General features: G+C 38.0%; 1 protein-coding gene across 2 annotated transcripts in view; it reads right to left on the reverse strand.

The window, feature by feature from the left end:
* Positions 1-22,949, reverse strand: part of LOC105256499 (semaphorin-5A) — a 96,747-nt gene that overhangs the window by 40,174 nt on the left and 33,624 nt on the right. For both annotated transcript variants that reach the window (XM_011266447.3, XM_025406368.1), the window contains exon 2: positions 20,207-20,322. In XM_011266447.3, the coding sequence (XP_011264749.2) occupies positions 20,207-20,297 (91 nt within the window). In that variant the 5' untranslated portion in view covers positions 20,298-20,322. The remainder of the gene's footprint in view (positions 1-20,206; positions 20,323-22,949) is intronic.

Consider the following 22,949-nt stretch of genomic DNA (forward strand, 5'->3'; position numbering starts at 1 on the left):
ACACGCAAATCTTTTGCCGCTTTTTCCACTATATGTATGTTGGAAATATTAATCACTATCTCCTCACATGAATACTAGGATAATTGAGAAGATTCAATGTAACAAGTGCGGACTTGAAGCTTGAAAATCGCAGCGCGAACGTAACCATTACATTTAACGTGTGTGCGTAAATTTTTAATATCCATGCTAAGCTGAAGTAATATTTCTGTTGTATGCCCTCTTCATCTCTCTGTTTCCTTTTTTTCTAGATTGCGAGGAAATGCGGCTGCAATCGCGCGTCTGGTATTAACTCGAAACCCGTCGGAGATGAAGTTATTAAGGAGCGTAATGATGCCATGACAGGCCGGTAATTAAATAAAAACCTGGTTAATATATTATAGCCGCTCGCGCGTTTGCGTGCGCGCTTTGCTTGTCGCGCTTTCAGTCCGCTTTCTTGTACGGAACGCCGACGTCGATATCGTCGTCGTCGATGATGCTTTCGATTCCCACGATTTAATAGGAAATCCACGCGCGTTCTATCACGTGCGGCCCGTTTTATCCGTCATTTACCGCCGATGTTGTATTGCTTTTCAATAGAATAGTTCATAGAGCAAATTATGCGTTTCTATTCTGCTATAAATTCACGTTGCACCTATAACATTCGCATATATAAACATTCGTATTGCATCACTTAGAGAAACAAGGAAGTTGTTGTTCTAATAAAAAACATACATATATAAATCAACATGTTTATCAATTTATATTATATATTTTATTATTATTTTACGTTTTAAAATATCGTAAGAATAAAAAAATTATAGCAAAAATAGTAACAGAAATATTAAGTTTTTGATCCTTCAAAATAGTCTCGCTGGCCCTTTCATCTATGGATCTTAATCTGATAGAAATGTGGGCTAATCTTGATAAAAGTGTCCAAAAAATAAGATTTATTAATCAGAAATAATTGTGGGAATATTTGCAAGCTGGCATCAAATATCAATAATAATAACTTAAAAAAAATTATTGTCGAGAAGTATGTATAGTATTCTTGCGATAGCATAAAATAACGGTAATAAAATATAATTTGATATTTATATGTATTTTTATTCATCTAAATAACAATTTTCCTGTTTCTATAAGTGATAAAATATTGCATATATCTTATTAAGTGTAAATATATACATCAATTGTGAAGATACGATGTAATATTCTTCGTTTAGAAAAAAATATAATATAAATTTACTCGCATTTAGGATTTCTCTTTAATGCTTGACGATGTAACGCGATGCGACTCTCCTCTTAATTCGCATTCACAGCATTCGCGAATTATGATCGTTCGCGGAAATGGCAGTTGTATAAGCATCTTAATTGCCGCAGGTTGCTCCTTCATGTATTTTTTCATGTCAAGTCCGTCAAATCCGAAAGAATGCATCACGAATGCGTGCGTCTGTTCGCGTTGACACGTCGCAAGCGTGATTACGGTAAACCTCCGCTTATCTCTTCTCTCTGCATCGCGAGCACGTAATCGCAACAATTTTGCAATCGATTTTACTACCCGCGGCGATGAATCCGTGCCGCGTAAGCTTCGCAAAAACCTGCGTAAATTGCGTTTACGCGAATCGAGGTATTATTCGTTAATACACTCGAGCGAACAAACAATGAAATTAATTCTAATTAAAAAGATTTTATCGATATGCTATCGCTAGTGGAAGAACCGAACGAGCATCGAATATTAATTTAATCTAATTAGTGTGTTCACGTACACATTTTCTCAATTTTAACAGCGGATATTCACGTTTGCGCTGCTCATTTATTACATTCATTCTCTCATAAGTAATCTAGCATTACCTTTCTACATGCAAAATTACATGAACGATCGCTCTGAAGTTTAGAACTGAGCTATATAAATACATGTCTCAAATAAGAGAGAAAGAGAGAGAAGGAAAGCATGATGTTTGTATTCGAGCCCATTTAAAATACCATAAAGCGGATTTATAGTATCATAAAGATTTTTATAGATACATTTATTTAATATCATGGCATATGTGTATGATTGAATATTTGCACGATTTCACGATTGCATTTGGAAGGAAATCACCGCATATTCGAGTTAACATTACGACATTATGATAGGATAATTTGCGGATCAAAAAGCAATATTGCGAAATCGAGACACATATGATCTATTATGGAAGATAATTGTGGCAATCTGTATATGTCTCGACATGTACTTCGCTCGTAAGTTTCTTCCGACTGCGTATTTTATATTCGGTGAATATTATTAGATACGAAGACCTCTTTTCTCGAAAGAGAGTTTCGACAATCTATCTTGGTCACCAGCGTAGATAGTTAAGAATGATTAATTACAATATACAATAAGAAGCACTAAACCCTAAAAGTAACACACGCGCACGATTACGCGCGCACAAAGCGTAAATCCCAAACCACATGTTCCCATTTTATCACGCTGCAATCTCCGCAGCATCCTCGACAGCACTTACTATTACGCGCTATGACAAAGCAGCATTCTGCCTGTCGACGGCGTAATTGAATAGGTTAATTGCCGGGGCGCGTTGTCGCTCGTGCGAGAGTTTCTGAGAACGAGAGCAAGAATAGAAAGAAGGAGCGATATCTGGCAGAAGAGAAGCAAAGAGGGGACGAAGGGAAGAGTAATCGTGAAACAATAGACGAGTGAAAATAAAAAGGATGACCGAGAAGAAAGGGGTTGTCTTGCAGCAGTCCCAACGAAGCTCTCGGTGATCATGCAAAGTAAGCAGCTTTCAAATCTCTCTCTCTCTCTCTCTCTTTACTTCTCTTTCTTTCTCTCCCCAATTCGAAGAATAAGATCAGTTCTCGCTAACCGCGGGCAAACTGTTGCAGACCTTGCTATTGGAAATTTAACGATGGTCGAAGATACAGGTAGATGAAAGTGCTCCGTAATATTTGTTTTGCAACTTCGAAATTCAATTTACGATCGAAGCAATATTGCCTCTCGATTGTGGAGTAACTTTATCAAAACTTTCGTACGCTTAAATTGATAGTATTGATGTGTCGGAAATGGAATGGCAAAGATCAAACTAACGTTAGATCTTGGGTGACAAGATGTTCAAACGAACTGAATCGTTCCAAAATGATTGAATAAGAAGAGAAGAAAAATTGCAGGGCCTTTTAAGTACACTTTTTCGCAAAATACGAGGTGTAATTCATCATCATACTTGCTGAAAACAGAATAAAAACATATGTTCATGAAAATATCCCCATTTTCACAAGAATCCTCTATCTTCTTCGCCCCATTTGCTCTTTCCATTTCGATGGTTCAAGCGGCATAAATCTTCCTTCGCTTCTCAAGCGATCACGAGGGAAACAAGCGTGAGACTATATAACATCGAGTATATAACATATGTATTACATCTCCGTATCCTGCCATTTGTGGGAGAAATCGACAACGAATGACACTTTGGATATCGCGTACCTTGCAGATTTCGCGACCTTGGCTTGTCATTTATAAGGCCGTTAACGGTCGGATAACTACACGCTCGGTGATCATTACGATTTTATGATTATCGCTGACAAAGCTAGCATGCGTGTCAGCTCGATTATTTGTTATTAGCAACGTGCGTTAATCATGTCGATCATAAAAACGTGCGTTAATCATGTCGATCATAAAAATTTTCGGATATGTTCAAGACTCTCATAAATGTGACAGACTTTCTCTCGATGCTTCACGCGTGACGTAATAATATCTCGTATGAAAATAATCGGAGATCGAAATTGCATCGTGTTTATATTTGAATTAATCGTGATTATATTAAAAAAATAATTGTTTCAGTCGAATCAGTTTATGTTTGCCTTTTTTCCCGTAAAGAATATCTTTTTACCAAGTTAATGGCATTCGATTTTTCTATCAGCAGATAACGCAATCTCTCTCTTCACAAACACACGTCAGATGATAAAAAATTCAAACAGAAAGAGATTCAACCATCTCTCTCAAAATTATCCAATGCATTTTAATCAACCAGCTGCTAATTTAACAGCATATAATCTAGGAAGCATCAATGGAAGAGGAAAACTGAAGAACACAAAAGAACGGACTTTTGTAAGCGTATTAAAGAGTCGGTTAAAAGCAGAGCATCGCTTTAAAAATACGATAATTAATTAATGCGCCAAAGTACGTCGTACTTTTTAGCAATACATGGCTTGCTTCTAACACATAAAAGCGCCGTAAAACCTCAGATGCCCGTGAGCGAACCATACAAAAAAAACAAGTGCCTATATAAAAGAATATAGGGGAACTCTTTATATAACACTCGCGCACACGCGCCGAGGAAAATAGATGAGAAAATAGATGACGGCGATTGAGAGAACTTGGTAGCTGGGCCCTTTACAAGAGAGAGAGGCCACTCTTATTGTGATCGGTCGCGCACAATGCCCTTATGATGTAGGGACGGCCATGGGGTGCCACGGGGTGTGCGTCGTGTGCAAAAACATTCCCCGTCCAGGAACGATTTATCGCGGTCTCGTCTCGCGACTCACTCAGAAAAACAGGCAGGGGACAGAGGGAGAGACACGAAATTAAATCGCGTGGGCAGATCATTCTCGTAAGTCGCATAAAGCTAAGATGGACGTCCGTGTCGGACGTGGGCACGCCTCGCGATGGACGAACGATACAGCGAGATTATCCCGCAAAAACGCGCGGAAGAAACGCATTTATGGTCATAACGACTTTGCGATATGGCGGCCGTCACGTACGAGATAAAACGAATTCGTCTAATGCAAATCTGTTTTCGAAAGAATGAATAGTTAAGCACGCTTCTTTAAAGGACTATCATCCATTGACTATTTTAATTAAATATTGTCGGAATATTTTGTGGGTGTGTACGTGTGTAAAAAGAGAAGGAATATTTTTAAGACCTTTAAGCAGAATTCTCTTCGCTCTCTAAAAAATGAATGATGAAATCATTCTTTACATATTGCTGCGCTTCCTTGGCGACTCTCTTAACTCGAGTGATTCGAAGAGCTCCTTTATCTCCGCACGCTCTTGCATTTACATCTGTAAATAACGCCGGAAGACTTTTTTCACACGCACCGACATTCGAAGTCTTTATGCCGGGATTGAAATTTTGCGTCGTGGTATCGTAAAACTCGGACATGTTAATAAACGCGACCTCGGAATATCTCGCGCCTCTTTCGAGTAGCTTGATTAAATCGCAGACGCGAAGGTGTTGCTTGCGGCAACCATTGACGTTGGTCCATGGCACACGGCGTTCGTATGTATGTAAAGAATTCGAGGCTAAGTCGAGACTCACGTGCGCGGGCGTCGTCGGCGAGTTACGTGTGATAGCTCAATAGAGAGAGAAAGAGAAAAACAGAGACAATCGGGGGACAGAGAATCACCTCGAGCGATTCGGATGATATCGATTCGCGCCGCACGCGCGATAATCGATAATCATTGTCTTTGTTCCGCGAACGACGGCTTCCCTTACACTTCCCCCTGTCGCTTCGAGTTCCCTTCGAGGAAGATGCCGTCTCAAAGATGTTAACGAAGCACGTTACAAGTTGACGTCGAGTAGTTCTAATATAACTTGAAATGGAAGACGTACATATATATTTTTCTCATGGAAGATTTGCATTCTTTTGAATGAAGTCTTCGCCAAAGAAACAAGGGATCTTGTGTATCTCTATATTTTCCTTTCCTCTTTCTAATAAAATACATTTTTCACATAAGTCGCTTGAGAAAACTTAATTTCAAAAATTGGAAGTTTATATAAAGTAATCACAAAATGTGTACATATAATATTTATCTTTTGAAAAGAGAACAAGAAAAAAGGACGAGAAAGATTTTATGAGCTTCTTTTCCAGAATGTACCGTGATACTTCGAGAAATTAATGGACAAATAAGAATGTTGAAACAATTATTTGAAATTGCTGCGTGCAATCGGATCGATTCTGTCACGTGACAATGAATAATCAACGTACTAAGAATAGCGGCTCTTTTCGGCTTCACAGTTGGGTTTCGGGTTCGAGTTCCTTTCGGAGAATGCTCGTGACGTGTTAACGAAGCCTTTTTTTCGCGAGACACATTACGAGCCCGCAGCTGAGACCGCACCTGAGTAAAAAACTTTGCCGATACCATCGAAAAGAGGCAACGCGATTAAAGCGCAATTAGACGCTTTTGTACAGGGTGACGTAGGTGGATACCGAAGGTCGCGAGAGCCACGTTCAACGCGTGGCAAATCCTAGTCGATTCCAGAGGAATAGAAAGATACAATCGTAATCACGAGGCGTGCCAAACAAAGAATCATCGACGGCCTGTCTGCCTGAGAGAGAAAACGGCTTGCGCCATTATTACGTTACAAACATTTTTGTAACCCGCAGGCCGCCCCCGGTGTTCATTACTTTCATTAAGTCGTTGATGCTCGTGACACCGGGAGGATACCCGTTGAAAATGCTTGGTGAAATTAAATTATAGAGTAATCATATACGCCGATCTTCATGTTTTCGTAATTTTCATCTTAACGTTCGCTTCTCTTTAGGTTTCTTGGCGAAAATTAGAAAGACACATCAAGAGAAAAATGACTTAATTGTTTAAAGATGTTTTGTATAATCCCAGCAAAAAGTAGCTGAAAATCAATATTGACGAATATATCCACTTTTGGTGTATTTTGAATAAGAAATTGTGTGGAATATTAATTTGATATTTGAGCTACGGGGCAGAGATGTATTTTTTAATATTTATTGCGTTTTTACTGAAATATTCTGAATTTTATTAATCGAAATGATTAGCTTTGGCAGAGAATTTCGCTTTGTGACAGATACATGGTTAACGTCATTGAATTATATTTAATATCTTTTTAATCAGTTAGTACTTGTATAATATTATTTGACCAAATATTTCCTCTGTATCTAAACTTTTGCATTTTAAACAAATTCTGAATATTATTTCCATGTGTTTTTGCCATTCAAATCGACGTGGTTATACGTTTCCCATAAGAACACATGTTAATTCGGTGCAAATTAAAATCCTTATAACTTGTGAACGCTTTAGTGAATCGATATAAAAATTGTACTCAAGATTCTAAACATATGTAAGGACATTCTGTACAATTTTCATTAAATTCTCAATATTTTGAAAATAGGTACAAAACATCCTTAAATTGATGTAGATACATATATAATAACTTACACACACATTGTACCATTAAATATTTTTAAAAATATCTTGCTATCATTTTAGAATTATTTATAAGATATAAAAATAATATCACGTATCATGAAATCGATATCCTACATCAATTAATTTGTATTCTCGCAAAAATTGATATATATTCCAAAAAATAAATAATCAAGCTGATGATGGGTACTATCGTGAACGATGATAAACCGCAATTATTGCACGATATCGTTCATCGCGACAATGCAGAAAGAGAGATTCTTCGTCGATCCCTAGTACACCATTCATCTTCGGCGAGCCACAAGCGCTGCAACAAATTTATCGACTCGATTTCCTACTGCGCCACCCGTGGCGATTATAAATCCACCCACTGAAAGAAAACGCCTGCCTTCGAGGTTCAGCTCGAACGTGGGACATTGACGATCATAATTCTCGAGTGCAATAACATTAATAAAAAAATACTGTAAAATGGAGAAAATTTAAATTTCACATCTTGCTTAATAATGTACATATGTGCAATGACTTATCTCACGCAAATATTTGACATTTAAATTTCCTTATTTAAAAGAAAATAATTAAATAATGATCGAGTCTCTCTTTCACTTCCAAGCAAATACAGGGAGATTTTATTCAAAATTATATTATGGAAATCTCTGCACGATCAGCTGAGGTGTGAAAGATTTCACGACGCGTCAGAGTTAATTAAGATAGCAACGAGGCAAATTTCGCGTCCTTCTCTGTCGTTCTCTCCACAAATAAAACATGAATTACCCTCGGGCAGAAACCTGACCAAGAATCTTCTCGATTCGTTTATTCCGCTTTATTTAATCCTGGGAACGAAGAGGAGTAAAAGGAGAAGAGAAGAGAAGAGAAAAGAAAAGAAGAGAAGAGAATTGCGGCAGGCAGGAAAATTCAGCGTCGTCGTCGTCAAACGGGCGCCATCATGAGCGTGAGGGGCATTCGAGAAAGCGGTTACGAGAGACGCAAAGACGCGGGCGTCACACGCGTGGTGAGCACAAAACGAAGCCGGCGCGAATGATCACGGTGCGATACGCGGCTCCGAGGGGGGGAACACCCCGACAAGAGGAATACCTTTCCCCCCGGTGTGCAACGCGCATAAGGGAGACGAGGGGGAGCAAGGGGGCCGACTCGCGTACGCGCGCGCGTCGGCGCGTGCCATAAGCGTCGCCCACGTGCGACACGCGCGGAAAGATTTCCTATCTTCGATCCTGGATGCGCGTTTCTCTCGTTCCCTTTAGAAAAGAAATTTTAATTAACACTATCGCAAAGCTAGGACGTTCTCCTTCCCGCGGTATTAATTGCTTCGATATTAACTTTCTGGCATGTAAGATGCTTTTTTTTAAGTGCATTAATTAATTTGTGACGCGCGTCATCAATCAATATTGCAGAAGGGAGAATCGAAATTGTATTTTCTTAATTTGCGTGAAATGAGCGCGGCTTCCGTGGCACACTTCTGTGCAACACTCGAGAGTCCAGCAGTCACTGCATTACCTTGCATAAGTTTGTACGCGTGCCATAAGATAGAAACGAGAATTCTCCGGTTCAGATCGACACACGGCAATCACACTTAATCGCGAATCGACTTTAGATAGGCGATACATGCGTTACGGCGCGTGCCGAACCTTTCGGCCCACGCATACGAGCTACGCAATTTTTTTCGAAATCGGTGTAAAATGTTGGATCGTATATTTTCTCGCGATAGTTTCTCTAGCCGAATGATAAGCATATTCGCAATATTGACTTCTATTATGACACCGCAATTCGTAAGCAATGCAATTCCATACAATATTTCTCCTCCGATCTTATACAAACGTCGTTATGCATTATTCTTCTTTCTCTCTGTTTACATTAAATTATTCCTTTCATTTGTTCGATCAGAAAGAGAAAGGACTTGTAATTAATCAGAATGGTTCGTTTCTTTATAGCGTAACGTCGCTCTTTCTACTACATAAATAAGAGCGTCATCAGCAGCGAATTATTTAAAAAAATATGTATTAAATATAAATATATTAAATATATTAAAGTAAAAAAGTAAAAATATATAAATATATTAAATATATTAAAGTTTAAAAAATATATCGCGATCGTTAAATGTATTTAAATATTAGTGAAAAATAAAATATGTAATGTTATCGGTTAAGGAACCAATTCTTTTGTAAAGAGCAGCAAGTAATTGTAATTTTTTCTCGCACATTTATGGGCCACGATTACGAAAGATTGCGTCCATTATCGGTAAATGCAATAAAGAAAATTACAATAAAAAAAATATAAAAGATACGTGAGATTGTCTATAACGTATATTACATTATATATTATCTCGTTAAGATATCGATATATTAGTTTCTATATTATAAGTATTATCAGAATCAATACTTAATTAATGTTTACATCCTACTCTAAGAAAAAAGAAAGAAGAAGAGAAATTCATTAACATCCACAAGAAGCGTGCAATTTAAAAGACAGACTTGATTAAAGAAGGAAAAAGATAAGCGATATCTCTCTTACGCTTGTGTTAATATACGCAATTGCTGTAAGAAAAATGCAAATGGTCGTTTGATAAATCGCTTCCCTCAATTAATATCGCATCTCCATTTGCTCGAGGTCGCTCATCGTTCATCGTTCGCAGGATTCGTGAAATGGTCGATGACCATCGATAGCTGTAACGAGAGGCGCGCGTAACGAGAAGCTCGTATGTGCATCGAGATGTACAACGCGGTTTCTCTCCATCTCGTTGGAAAATATCGCGGGCTTCCTCGGGACGCGCGGAACGAGAATAAATACGTGATTTACCGTGCTGCGCCAAGATTTACGGCTTGTTCGTCGATGCGGCCTCTGTCCGTGTGTTGTTAGCCGCTCCCCTGGTCGACCGCGAGAAGAAAATGGGAGTAGCGCAATCGTTTGCCTCACTCTTTCTTAACTTTCATTTCCTAAGTTGCAGGAAATCTCGCGAAAAAATGGTCGCTATAAATGAGGAGAGCCGTACGTGATTGTGTAGATCGAGAGATAATTACAGTTTTATGCAGTTTGTTCTACCGGGGAACGAGCGAATGATTGGAAACCGCGATTAAACTAACTGCGGCTTATATTTAAATGGTACGAAGGTTTTAAACAAATGTTCTTTCTCTCCACATTAATTCTTTACTTTCACGGGAAATTAAGGAAATTGGATTTACAATTATGCTCCACGAAAAAATAATTAATGAATTGCATGATAAAATCTTGTGATAATCGTAAATGTGTCAAGCTTACATATGTGATATAGTTTGTACTAACTTTGTTGCGATTCTATATTTAATCTCGGAAAGTAACTAAATGTAGTTAAAACGTGACAATATGCCTCTTACACATTTGTAAAAGAAACCACTCCGTAAATTTGCACCGTCTACGTGATGTTTTGGCGTCTTACAAATCGCAACGCCCTCGCCTTCTCAACAAACATTTCTCTCTCTGTCTCTCCGATGTAAAATCTCCTTTGTAAATATTTCACAAGGTGTATTTTACCGGCAAGATTTCGCGCGCACGTACAGCAGTATTTTCGAGAAAACGATATGTACCGGTTTTCCGCCATAAATTTCTACCGTATCTTAGGCATCTTTAAAATTTCGTGAGCGCATAGATATGTGTGTTTGTGCCTGTGTATTTTGATACTGTTAAATGAAAAAATGTTTTAACAACATAAAAATATAAAGTAAATGAGAAAAAAAAATAATATAAATCTCAAGTAAGAAAATGAAAGAATACGAAAATAGAGAACAAATACACAGTAAAAAATAAAATGTTAATTATTTTTCACATGTCCCAGAAAGTCCACTCTAAATTTTAAGTTAAAATAATTCATTCCTCGTATGTTATTTACTGACAAAAAAAAACTAAAAATGTTAAATAATTGACGCAATACTTCACATTTAGTCAATGTGAACTTTAAGTGTAACGTAAAAATAATATACAAATTAATTCAAAATTACATGAAAAAATAGTTACAATAATTCGTAAGAAATGTTGATAGAACATTAACATATAATAGTAATTATTTTAACTTAAATTATTTGTAATAAAAATATTTGATTTTAGTAAATTTGATTATTTTGTATGTCAAAGTTCAAGATTATTTCAAGATTTATTTTAGAATGTTAAACTAACAACTTTGAGACATGTTGATTGTTTAAAATGACTATGTCAAAAATACTCAAAATAATATTCCATTTCATATACAAAATGTTAAGTTATAAAATTGACATAAATATAACACGTGAAAACGTTATAAAAATAACAACATATAAATTGTATGTTAAATTGAAGTACTAATTAAAATGTGTGATAACACTCAGAAAATTTTAACATGTGGACGCACAATTTTTTATCATGTAAGAAAGCATTCAAGCATTAATTCGCTAACAACAGCAAATATGCTTTTGTGAATATTAAAAGTACACGAATGAAAAAGTTCGTAACGTCAAAAGCGAAAAGAGAGACGGAAACATACTTCGTGAGTGACATTCTTTCAAAGCGCCGGTCGAAATTCAATTCCGCTTTCGACGTCGATGTAACAAATACACAGGAATACACGTCCCATTTCATTCCCGGCAGGTTTCCACTACGGGGGCGGTATATAAAACGCTTTTTTATTCATACCTCCGCAATCAACGGAGCATCTCTGCGCTTTCGAGTCCGCCGCAAACGGAAATGATGGAACACGAGGATTTTATATCGCGTCACGTGAGCGTGTGATTCGATCGAGCTCTGATCGTCGCGTGGCAATCAAGGGGAGAGAAGCGAAACGAGAAAAATCGAACCGTAATTGCGAGTTATCGATATCCGACGATTCGACGTGGCAGCTTCGTTCAGCGACGCGAAAAGAATTACGGATACAATCGGCGGTTTATACGCTTTGCCGCACGACTCTCTCGTGTGGATATTCCGAATGCCGATGCAAAGCGACAGCTGTAAACGGCAAAATGGTAATTATCGGTGGCGCCAGCTCGCACCAGCCGAGCCACGCGACACAGAGAGTACGTATACGTTGAAATTTATACGCCATAAACCCCCGGAGGCGATGCGGCGAGCCGAGCAAGAGGGGTGCGAGTGGGAGTGACGGGAAAATCTCCATGTCCTGCGATGAAAATTCTGTTGGGAAATCGGCCTTCGGGGCTCTCCTGTCCTCGCGAGAATTACGGAGACTTACACGCGACTCATGATACATTCCATATGAGAAAATTGTGCGAATTATCTGATTCTGCAATATCTATAAACGGAAAAAAACTGCTGCTAAATCTTGACTACTCAACTCTCATAATTATGTTATCATTATCCGATTAAACTGCATATAATTCGTATTCACGTTAACGATCGAGTGTGTGCATTATTAAGGCATTAGCGTTATAAGATTGGATTGTCCTCTTTGCCAACATCCCCGATAGTCCCCCCGACGACGTTTCATTCTCTTTCTACCGTCAGTAAATGTAATTGCCATTTTATATTCTGTTTACATCGTTGAGTGCATTGCCCGCGGATCCAGACACACCCTTTATAGACTGAACTTTATCTCTCATATACGAGTTGTTAATTTCGCGAAATGCGTATTATCTCGATAAGAAATTGTTTGTTACATACATACAGGGCATAACAAAAAGGTCGGAACACCGGATTATCTCGAATAAAAAAATATTTCAGATAAAAGTCGTAGGGTAAAATGATCTATTTACTGATCTTATCAATTCGATTGGACAGTCGTTTGAAGATTTAATGAAGATCACCTTTAATTTTTTAAACGGAACCCCCTATTTTTTATTCTTATAACTCTCGAGAACTTTCCAAAACACTATAATAAAGTATTTTTTCATTGAGTATTTTTCGAGTTATTACATGAAATAATTTCTTAATTTCACATAAACCATAAAAAATTTAATAAAATATTCATTTTTCGATTATTTTACCTTAATAATTTTATGCACAAAATAATGTGAGGAGAAATCAATTAGTGTAAAGAAAAAACATAGTTGTTTTTAAGAAAAAATATCTAATTGTTAATTGCAAATTACATATTTTTTCTTCGAAAGAATTATGTATTTTCTTTGCACCAATTGATTCCTCTCATTATTTTGTACATAAAAGTATTAAGGTAATCAAAAAATGATCATTTTATTAAATATTTTATGGTTTATGTAAAATTAAAAAATTATTTCAAGCCTCATAACTCGAAAAGTACTTAATGAGAAATAATTTAACCATAGCGTTTTGGAAAGCTCTCGAGATAAGCTACAAAAATGTAATAAAAATGTAATAAAAATGTAATAAAAAATAGGGGGTTCCATTTAAAAAATTTAAGATGCCCTTTTCTGACCTTGGTAACACTATCCAAGGTCAAACTGATAAGATCAGGAAATAGATCATTTCAAGTCCTACAACTTTTATCTAAAATGTTTTTTTGTACAACTCACATTTTTCGAGATAATCCAGTGTCTCGATCTTTTTGTTACACCTTATATACCGGAATACTGTGAAACGCGTCGTAATATATGTTATACTCGCGCGAATAAACGTGCGTTACGAAAGGTACAAAGGTTTACGTAATCATGACCTAAGCGAATCGGATTTCCGTAATCGAGATATCGTGGTCGATACCAGAGACAGAGAGGACTTGGTCGGTTAGGAGGACTGTTTTCCACGCGAATCGATCCGCGATTTAACGAACCGCAAACAATCGCCATCGGGTTCTCAGGAGCGGAACGAAAGCAAACGCCTTCGAGAGCGTACAATGTGCTATTCCCGACGAGCTTTTGTACCGGGATAATTAGAGAAGAATTGCTTTGTCATTTTCAACGTGCGATAGGCCACTTAACGAGCTCGTTTGCAACCTGCGCCCCTGTGTAGTCTAAGTTTAATTAGAGCCTTGCGTTTTCCGAGGAGAAGACTCGCATTCTGCGACGTAATTATTATGTTTCACGCTGAGAAACAACGTCATTTCTACTATTTCGATTTTTTTCCTCGAGAGCAAAAAAAGAAAGATTCTGACTCAAAATTGTTACGAGATATCTCCATCTTAGAAGAAACACGCGATCACGCGATCCTGATTTTTACATAACTCCGAACACATTTTATATTTCTCCAGGTCCTTTGCCAAATACAAAGCGAGTCGATGAATATTTTACCACATTCACGTATTCCTACCGTTGCTATTCTCCGATGTGCAAATAATACCGTTACGACGTCCCGCATAAGCGTATCGTATATAACCGATGTCATTGCCTTTTGAGGCGAGGTGTTTTAACGAATGTACGAACATTTTCCGACAATTTCTTTCGCGTAAAATGTTTTGAAGATCTGATATTTCGAGCCGCTGACGCGAATTAGCAGCTCGATATCGTTATAAACAACTCTGCGTACAATAATGTAGACAATTACATGACGTTTAGCCGCGACGATACCCACGCGACGACGAAAAAATCCATCGCCGACTCGGCGAGAGAAAGAGAGAGCGTATCGCGACTATTATTCGCGCGTTGATCATAGCGAGTGGGAGAAATTATCGTAGACCGAGAGACTTAAAACTCTCTCGCGGGAAGTTCTCGACAATCGAATCGTTTGTTTTGAAAAACGTGCGTGAGTCAGTGCAATTGAATTTTACAACAGAAAAGACAAAGGCTAATAAGTAAGAATAAGTAATCGTTTGCGTCTTCGTACAAGCCGGCATTGGGCAAGAGTTCATATTTTACGAGCACGATTATAAAAACGACGAGTTACTTCAACGCTTTCATCTTTTATTCCCTCCTTTGCATGAAAAAGAATATAAATATTTCACACAAGTGGTCATTGAATATCGAGCTGAATTAAACAAAATATTCGTTGACGGACTCTCTAATCTCGTTTTATCGTACAACAAACATGTGCAATAACGCGAATAGCACTTTCGCGAATAACAATAAATCTGTATATCACGCCACTATTATTAAGCGAGAGATTCAAATCCCCAGGAATTCAGATTGCGCGTGGAAGGCAATCGCGAACTCGCGGAAAGGGAAATATGTATCTCGCATAATATTCGTAGGTATTATCAGCGCACATGTGGCCGTTTGTTTTTCGGCGATTGTTCTCTCTCTATCAAGCGAAATGATTCGCCTCACGAATTACCATAACGACATTCTGAGGCTATCATCGATGCTGCACGCGCGTTTGCGCAAGGAAAACGATGATAAGTAACCTTAATTGAGAGATTCAAATCCCCAGGAATTCAGATTGTGGAAGGCAATCGCGAACTTGCGGAAAGGGAAATGTGTATCTCGCATAATATTCGTGGGTATTATCAGCGCACATGTGGCCGTTTGTTTTTCGGCGATTGTTCTCTCTCTATCAAGCGAAATGATTCGCCTCACGAATTATCATAACGACATTCTGAGGCTATCATCGATGCTGCACGTGCGTTTACGCAAGGAAAACGATGATAAGTAACCTTAATTGAGAGATTCAAATCCCCAGGAATTCAGATTGTGGAAGGCAATCGCGAACTTGCGGAAAGGGAAATATGTATCTCGCATAATATTCGTAGATATTATCAGCGCACATGTGGCCGTTTGTTTTTCGGCGATTGTTCTCTCTCTATCAAGCGAAATGATTCGCCTCACGAATTATCATAACGACATTCTGAGGCTATCATCGATGCTGCACGTGCGTTTACGCAAGGAAAACGATGATAAGTAACCTTAATTGAGAGATTCAAATCCCCAGGAATTCAGATTGTGGAAGGCAATCGCGAACTTGCGGAAAGGGAAATGTGTATCTCGCATAATATTCGTGGGTATTATCAGCGCACATGTGGCCGTTTGTTTTTCGGCGATTGTTCTCTCTCTATTAAGCGAAATGATTCGCCTCACGAATTATCATAACGACATTCTGAAGCTATCATCGATGCTGCACGTGCGTTTACGCAAGGAAAACGATGATAAGTAACCTTAATTGAGAGATTCAAATCCCCAGGAATTCAGATTGCGCGTGGAAGACAATCGCGAACTCGCGGAAAGGGAAATATGTATCTCGCATAATATTACGTAGGTATTATCAGCGTACATGTGGCCGTTGTTTTGTGTTCTCGGCGATTGTTCTCTCTCTATCAAGCGAAATGATTCGCCTCACGAATTATCATAACGACATTCCGAGGCTATCATCGATGCTGCATGCGCATTTGTGCAAGGAAAACGATGATAAGTAACCTTAATTTTCAATAGGAAAACACGCGATCTTTGATTTTACGCCGACGTGATTTTTACGCGCAATCTAGATTACTTTAATCGCTATTGCAGCAAAATACACGCGCAAACGCATCTTAATAATAATAATCTATTAAGCAAATGATTTGAAGACATTTTAATAATATGTAATAATAATATGTATGACATTTTAATAATATGTAATAATAATATGTAATAATATGTTAATAATATATGTAAATTATATTCTATCATATTCATGATATATACGATGCAGATTATTATTATTGTGTTATGTAAATTCAATTATTAAAATTATCTTGAGCTGTCATCTTTATGATTTAAATTAAATCGATAAGAAGGACAAAGCATTGTTCCTCAATCGTATTCCGCATTCCGATCGACGCGCGACGCGAAACGTGACGGTGCCATGGGAGAGACGCGGGAAACCGTAACAAAATCGTGATGCAGCTTAATATAGACCTCACGATTATTGCGAAACTGTCGCAGCATCCGCGACCGCAGGCTCTGAAATCGCACAAACCGTCGAGGAAGTACTTTATGTGCAAATGGAAATCATACGGTGCCAGAGATATCTTTCTTCTCACGATTCCCGGGTGTCATTAGGCGAAAAAAAGGAAAGGAAAAGGCATGGGAGAAAGAAATTCGCTACCAGGGATATACCACACTGAGAAAAAAATCTGGCTACATTAATTAAAAATCTGATGGATTCAACCAGTATGTCTGTTGGAAAATGGACGAATCAGAATTCCTTTACACTGAGAAAAATCGTTTGATTGTACAAGACGTATCTGATAGAACACATTTTCGTTAAACCAAGCAGAATTTCTAATTATCACGATAAGATTCGATTTTTTATAACTAGAAATTTAATTGATTTCACTACATTTACTATATCGTTTAATTGATTTTACTACAAGGATTTGGTTAGAATTTTCTAGTTGGAACTATAAAACTTCTTGTTATATTAACTAAACATGAACACAGTGATGCCATTTTTTAAGTAAATTTTGTATTATTAAGAAAATTTTTTTTTAAATTTAACAGGAAGAAATTAATCATACTCATCTGATAATTCCTAGAAGAATTCTGATTCGTCCATTTTCCAACACACATACTAATTGAATCTATTAGATTTCTAATTAATGCAATCAGATTTTTTTCCCAGTGCAGAAATTACCAGATGAGTATGATTAATTTCTTCCTGTTAAATTTACTAAATTTTCTGAACAATAATACTATATAAATTACTATAAAATATTATATAAATTTACAAAAAAATGACATCATTGTGTCCATATTTAGTTAATGTAACAAGAAGTTTTATAGATCCAATTGGAAAATACTAAATCAAATCCTTGATCCAAAATTCTATTAAACGTTCTAGTTATAAAAAAATCGAGTCTTATCGTGATAACTAGAAATTCCGCTTGGTTCAATCAAAATGTCTTCTACCAGACGTCTTGTTGGTACAATCAAACGATTTTCTCAGCGCAGAAACGATCCATTAAGCTCATTAAGATTTGAGTCGGGGTCGAGCGTAAGATTTTCCGCGCGGTTTCCGTTTGACGGGCGTGGCATCTGTTCTCCATATAGGTGACCACACGTCCCACATCTTCGACACGATCTGCGTTTTCTCTCCCGGGGCCGCGAACGCGCGATAATCGAGCCGCGAGCTCGCCTACGTGTAACTGTACATTGTGGGTCATTGCTTGTGATAAGTAGCGCCCTGAATGTCCGACATTTTTGCCAGATGTTAATGGGCTGGCCTGCTCTCGCGAGTGTGGACACTGTGCGCACGATACACGGACGAAAAGCGTACACGTATGCGTACGTAGAGATATATTTTCTTTATCGATTAGCCATGCCTATATCCGACACGTCGACGTGGAGGAGCGGTTACGGACGAAATTAAATTTGCATAAACGTCCACGGTCGCTCGATCCGCTCGCTACGGATTTATGCGCGTCTTCCGGGACGGAAATCGTGCGGTTGGAGGGCGGTTACTATTCTCGGGGAAATTCACCTACTTCTCGTGATTACGCATGATTTCACGCGGAGATCTCGATCGCTTCATTTATTTCTCGATCCCTCATCATCGATACGACGTATAAAGAAACGTTTCTCTTTAATGCTTTCTCGTTAATAACATTCTTTGACGAAATCGACTTCTCCTCCGAACTTAATGGAAAGCATGATTATAGAGTTATTTACTACCGGAAATTATTCCCCTGCTGTATATTAGATTAAAAGAATGCAAGGCGAGGAAACTTAACTTTTGCAGTAATTTCAAGTAAATTTTGCTTGACTCCTCGGAGTATAATTTAATATTGAAAATTCTAAAATCATAGTAAACGATCGCTAATTAACAAATTTTTCGTTATAATTGTGAACAAAGGAAAAATAAATAAAATTCTGTCTCGAATTTTGTTTCTATTTACCTATCTTATCTCTCTCTATATATTTCTATTATATACATTTTATATTCTATGCAATTTTACTTTTTATTCTATTAAAATATCTATTGTGCGCAGTCGAATTATTTTTTATTCTTTATTTTATATTTCATCTTCCATATTTATTTTTTATTATATATCCTATCGAAATATCTGTTACAATTTAAAAAAACCATACAAAAAAGACTAATCATTTCTCGTTTTTTGATACTGAAAATACAATCCTATTTTTCACTGCATCACGCATGATTTCACGCGTTTGAGAAAGTTAAAGTTACAAAAAGGATTATTTTAATGTATTTTAGAATATTATAGTTACAATGTATTAGAATATTATAGTTACAAAATATTAAAGATATAGAAAATTATGCGACGTATTGGAAAAATTCCTATTTCTAAAAATTATTGTCAAAATTATCTTATGAACTATAATCGACACAGAAAATTTTTTAAAATCTTGTTCTTGTATTTGAAAAAAGATTTTTTTTATTGAATCGTATTATCTATAGAAAAATTTTTAAAATCTTGTCCTTATATTTGAAAAAAAGATTTTTTTCTATTGAATCATGTTATCTATAGAAAAATTTTTTTAAATCTTGTCCTTGTATTTGAAAAAAAAAAAAAAATGTTTTTTATGAATCATCTTATATATATAGATAAAGTGATAATGATGAAACATCTTGCACATATTGAACAGATTGATAACTTTATCAAAACTCATGTACAGAACCTCAATTTACGATTAAAAGTCCCGATCGATCGCATGTTACGTGCAAGAGCTCACGTTTCTATCGGGCAACATTTTCACGTCCGTCAGCCGTGTTTTTAATGGCAGTAATACGCATCTAGATGAATGAAGCGAATTTTTATCCTTCCGTTATGAGAGTGCTTCCGTTTTCGAGATCGCGATTAGAGACTCGTCGATCCTGTTCGCAGGTAATGCCAAGTCAGCGTGGAATCATCGCTTCCCCATCCACGTCGCGCGCGTATACGTTTTACCGTCCATTACTCGAATTAATCGCGATAAAGCAATTAACGGGAACGCGAAATTATCAATATCAGGCGGTTATCGCATCCGGAACGACGTAAGCGAGATTCGAGATTGTGATTCTCGCTCGAATTATGCGCAAAAACTCGACGAGCTGCCCCGTAACCATTACAATTATCGGATTTTATACGCGGCAAGCAATTCGGTTAAATCGTGATAAGAGAGCCTTCCGTCAATACGATTAGGAGTCTAATTCAAAGATAACGCGATTAAACATCAACATTTCTCACAATAAATCACAAAAAATCCACGGATATCGTGCTACGGATTTTTTTATCACGCATTTGATAAATTTCCATTAATTTCTTACCTTCGTACAAGATGTGCCGAAAATCCTCGGTTGCTCGTGCGATGGCAACTAAGACCTGCAGCATCAACGTGTACACGATCCATCGCTCCATATTGGCAGCGTGAGATCCTCGGTTCCTGCAACATGACAAGCATTTTTTTAACAAATTAATAAATTAATAAAGAATTAAGCTCTATCATGTATTAAACAACACGATACACAAGAAATGAGCGATTAAGAGCTACCGCGGATGATAGTGCGTAAATTTCTTAAACATTAATTGTTCGCGAAAATTTTTAAACGTGCACAAGGCATATATACATATATTTTACTTGGTATATATATATACCAAGATATAGATTTTCATTTTTGAGAATTCTATAAAACCCCTCTTTATCCCCCTGAAGAGATGTAGACGAGAAAAATATCGGAGCGAAGTCGCTGAATCGGGAATTTTTTTTTTATTTTCACGTATCCTTTCATTTTTTTATTTTCACGCATCCTTTCATTTTTTATTTTCACGTAGCCTTTCATTTTTTTTTTATTTTCACGTATCCTTTTTTTATTTTCGCGTAAACTTTGGCGGGTCAGATGGCATCGAGCCGGAACCGATTATCGAGAGATTCTAATTGGGACGCGAAGCAGCGGCATCGCGGGTAACACGCGCTTTACCGGGATCGATGAGAAAGCCTGACTAATGGCGGGATGGTTGGGAAAAAAAAACAAAGTAGGGAAAAAGAGAAAGAGAAAATTTACGCGAGGAGCAGAGACGGAGTAACAGGCTCTTCGTCTTCGTCCACTTCCTTGACATTTGCGTACTCGTGCCGCGTCCGTTGAACGGCCTTGAACATTTTCCACGAACGGGCAGACACGTTGCAATTAATTGAGCGGAGATAAACCGCGCGCGGTTACCGATGGCGCGATTAAGATCGATCGACTGTTTCGAGCAATCCACGAACGACGATTCCGCTAGCAACGATTGCATTACCGGCACCGACGTGGCTAGGGGAGTCGTGTACCTCGCCGTATGTCACGTAATGTTCGCCAATTAAGCCACCGACGACTCGTTCAAGGCCCGGAAGGTGCCTCGAGATCATTTTCGCTTCTCGTCTCGTTTACCGTTAATGGGAATAGAATCGCGACGATCAAGTCCGCGGTGATTAAATTACCATGCGTTGCGATTTAAGGGACTCCCTCTCGAGTAAAAATAAATAAATTCGAGGAACTTAAATCAGCTGGAAGGTTGCAACAGAAACCTCTGTATGAAAGCGCGAAAACATGCCAAGATTGCGTTATTGTAATTAAGTTCGCCTCAAGATTAATTGACAAATGTGCCGACAATAAACTTCTTTACGATTGAAGCTGTCTCTTTCTCTTTTCGTCGAAATTCTTTTCTCTCGTCAGCTTGAAAATTACTTTCGTCAGCAGAATATTTAAGCGAAAAAACCTTAATTGACGACATGAGCGTGGCATATTTGTAACGGAACGCGAAGAATAGCCCTCTCCTTCCCCTCCCGACATACGATCCAATTATCGTTGGCTGACTATTTAAAGATTGGCCGAGTTAGCGCGTCAGAGAAGAGCCGGCTCTTCTTACGACGTACCATTACGTCGAATAATTACCGGATCGCCTTGGGATCGATCAAAAATCGCGATCGAGCACGACTGGGATCACCCTCCTCTCGATGACCGGTGATTAATTATGCGACTCGAGCCACTCAAATCGATAATGACGCTTCTGTCCCGTCAATTAACGTCCACCTTTGTTACTCGCTTCAATCGTAAAAAAAACATGTCATCTTCTATCTAGCGAACGAACATGCGAAAGACATCGCGTCCCCCTTGTACGGAAGCGCAAGACAAGAAACAGATAGCATCGATAAATAAAGGGTGTCGCGATAATTTATCTTACCCACATACATTATTTTCATTGTACGTCCACGTATGAATAAAAATATCTCTGGCGATTTTATTTATTTTCGTACAAGAACGTCGGGAATTTATATATATATATAAAAAAAAAAAATAAATAAATCACGATATAAAAGAGTCGCCGCGAGAGATCGTCCCTTGAAAAGAGAGAGTACATAATTATTAACCTCAACGTTTCACGGGTGATTCTATTCGTCCCGGGACGACGAGAGCGTAAAAATGGCCCCGGATTATCCGATAATTCGGCCGATCTCTCTCCTTTTACAACGGTCAGCCGCGATTATCGCGTTCCAATTCGTTCCAGGCCTGGCGGCGAGAAAAGGAGGAAGAAAAAGGTGCACAGACGGACGTATACGTACATACGCGAGCATTCACACCCCGGCAGCGATCGGAACGGCCTTAATGCACGCGAGGCTCCCGAGGAATGCAGATGCGCGTACACATCACGAGATGATTTATTCGTCTTGGCGTCGGTCGTGAGATCCGCCTGTGAGACGCAAAAGCGAATATTCTATGGCAAGATCTCTCTCTCTCTCTTTGTCTTTTTCTCTTCATCTCCTTCTGCATCGTATGTCTGTTATATACGTCACGCATCGATATTCATAAATGTCACAGCGGGCCCGCGCGCGATTCTGACAGATTGACCTTACGTCTTATCTCCCTCGTGACGTTTATTATCCGCTCGATCGCTGATGAAGATTGTCTAATAGACAGAGCCACTTACGCGGAATTTTACAACTTTTGTTGTATAAAAATATATACATATATATTAAGTATCGTCAGAGAGCCCTCTCTAATTCTGATTCCATGAATACAAATAGAATATTAATGC

The sequence above is a fragment of the Camponotus floridanus genome, unplaced genomic scaffold, assembly GCF_003227725.1.
Source record: "Camponotus floridanus strain SB8 unplaced genomic scaffold, Cflo_v7.5 scaffold1, whole genome shotgun sequence".
NCBI classification, from domain to species: Eukaryota; Metazoa; Arthropoda; class Insecta; order Hymenoptera; family Formicidae; genus Camponotus; species Camponotus floridanus.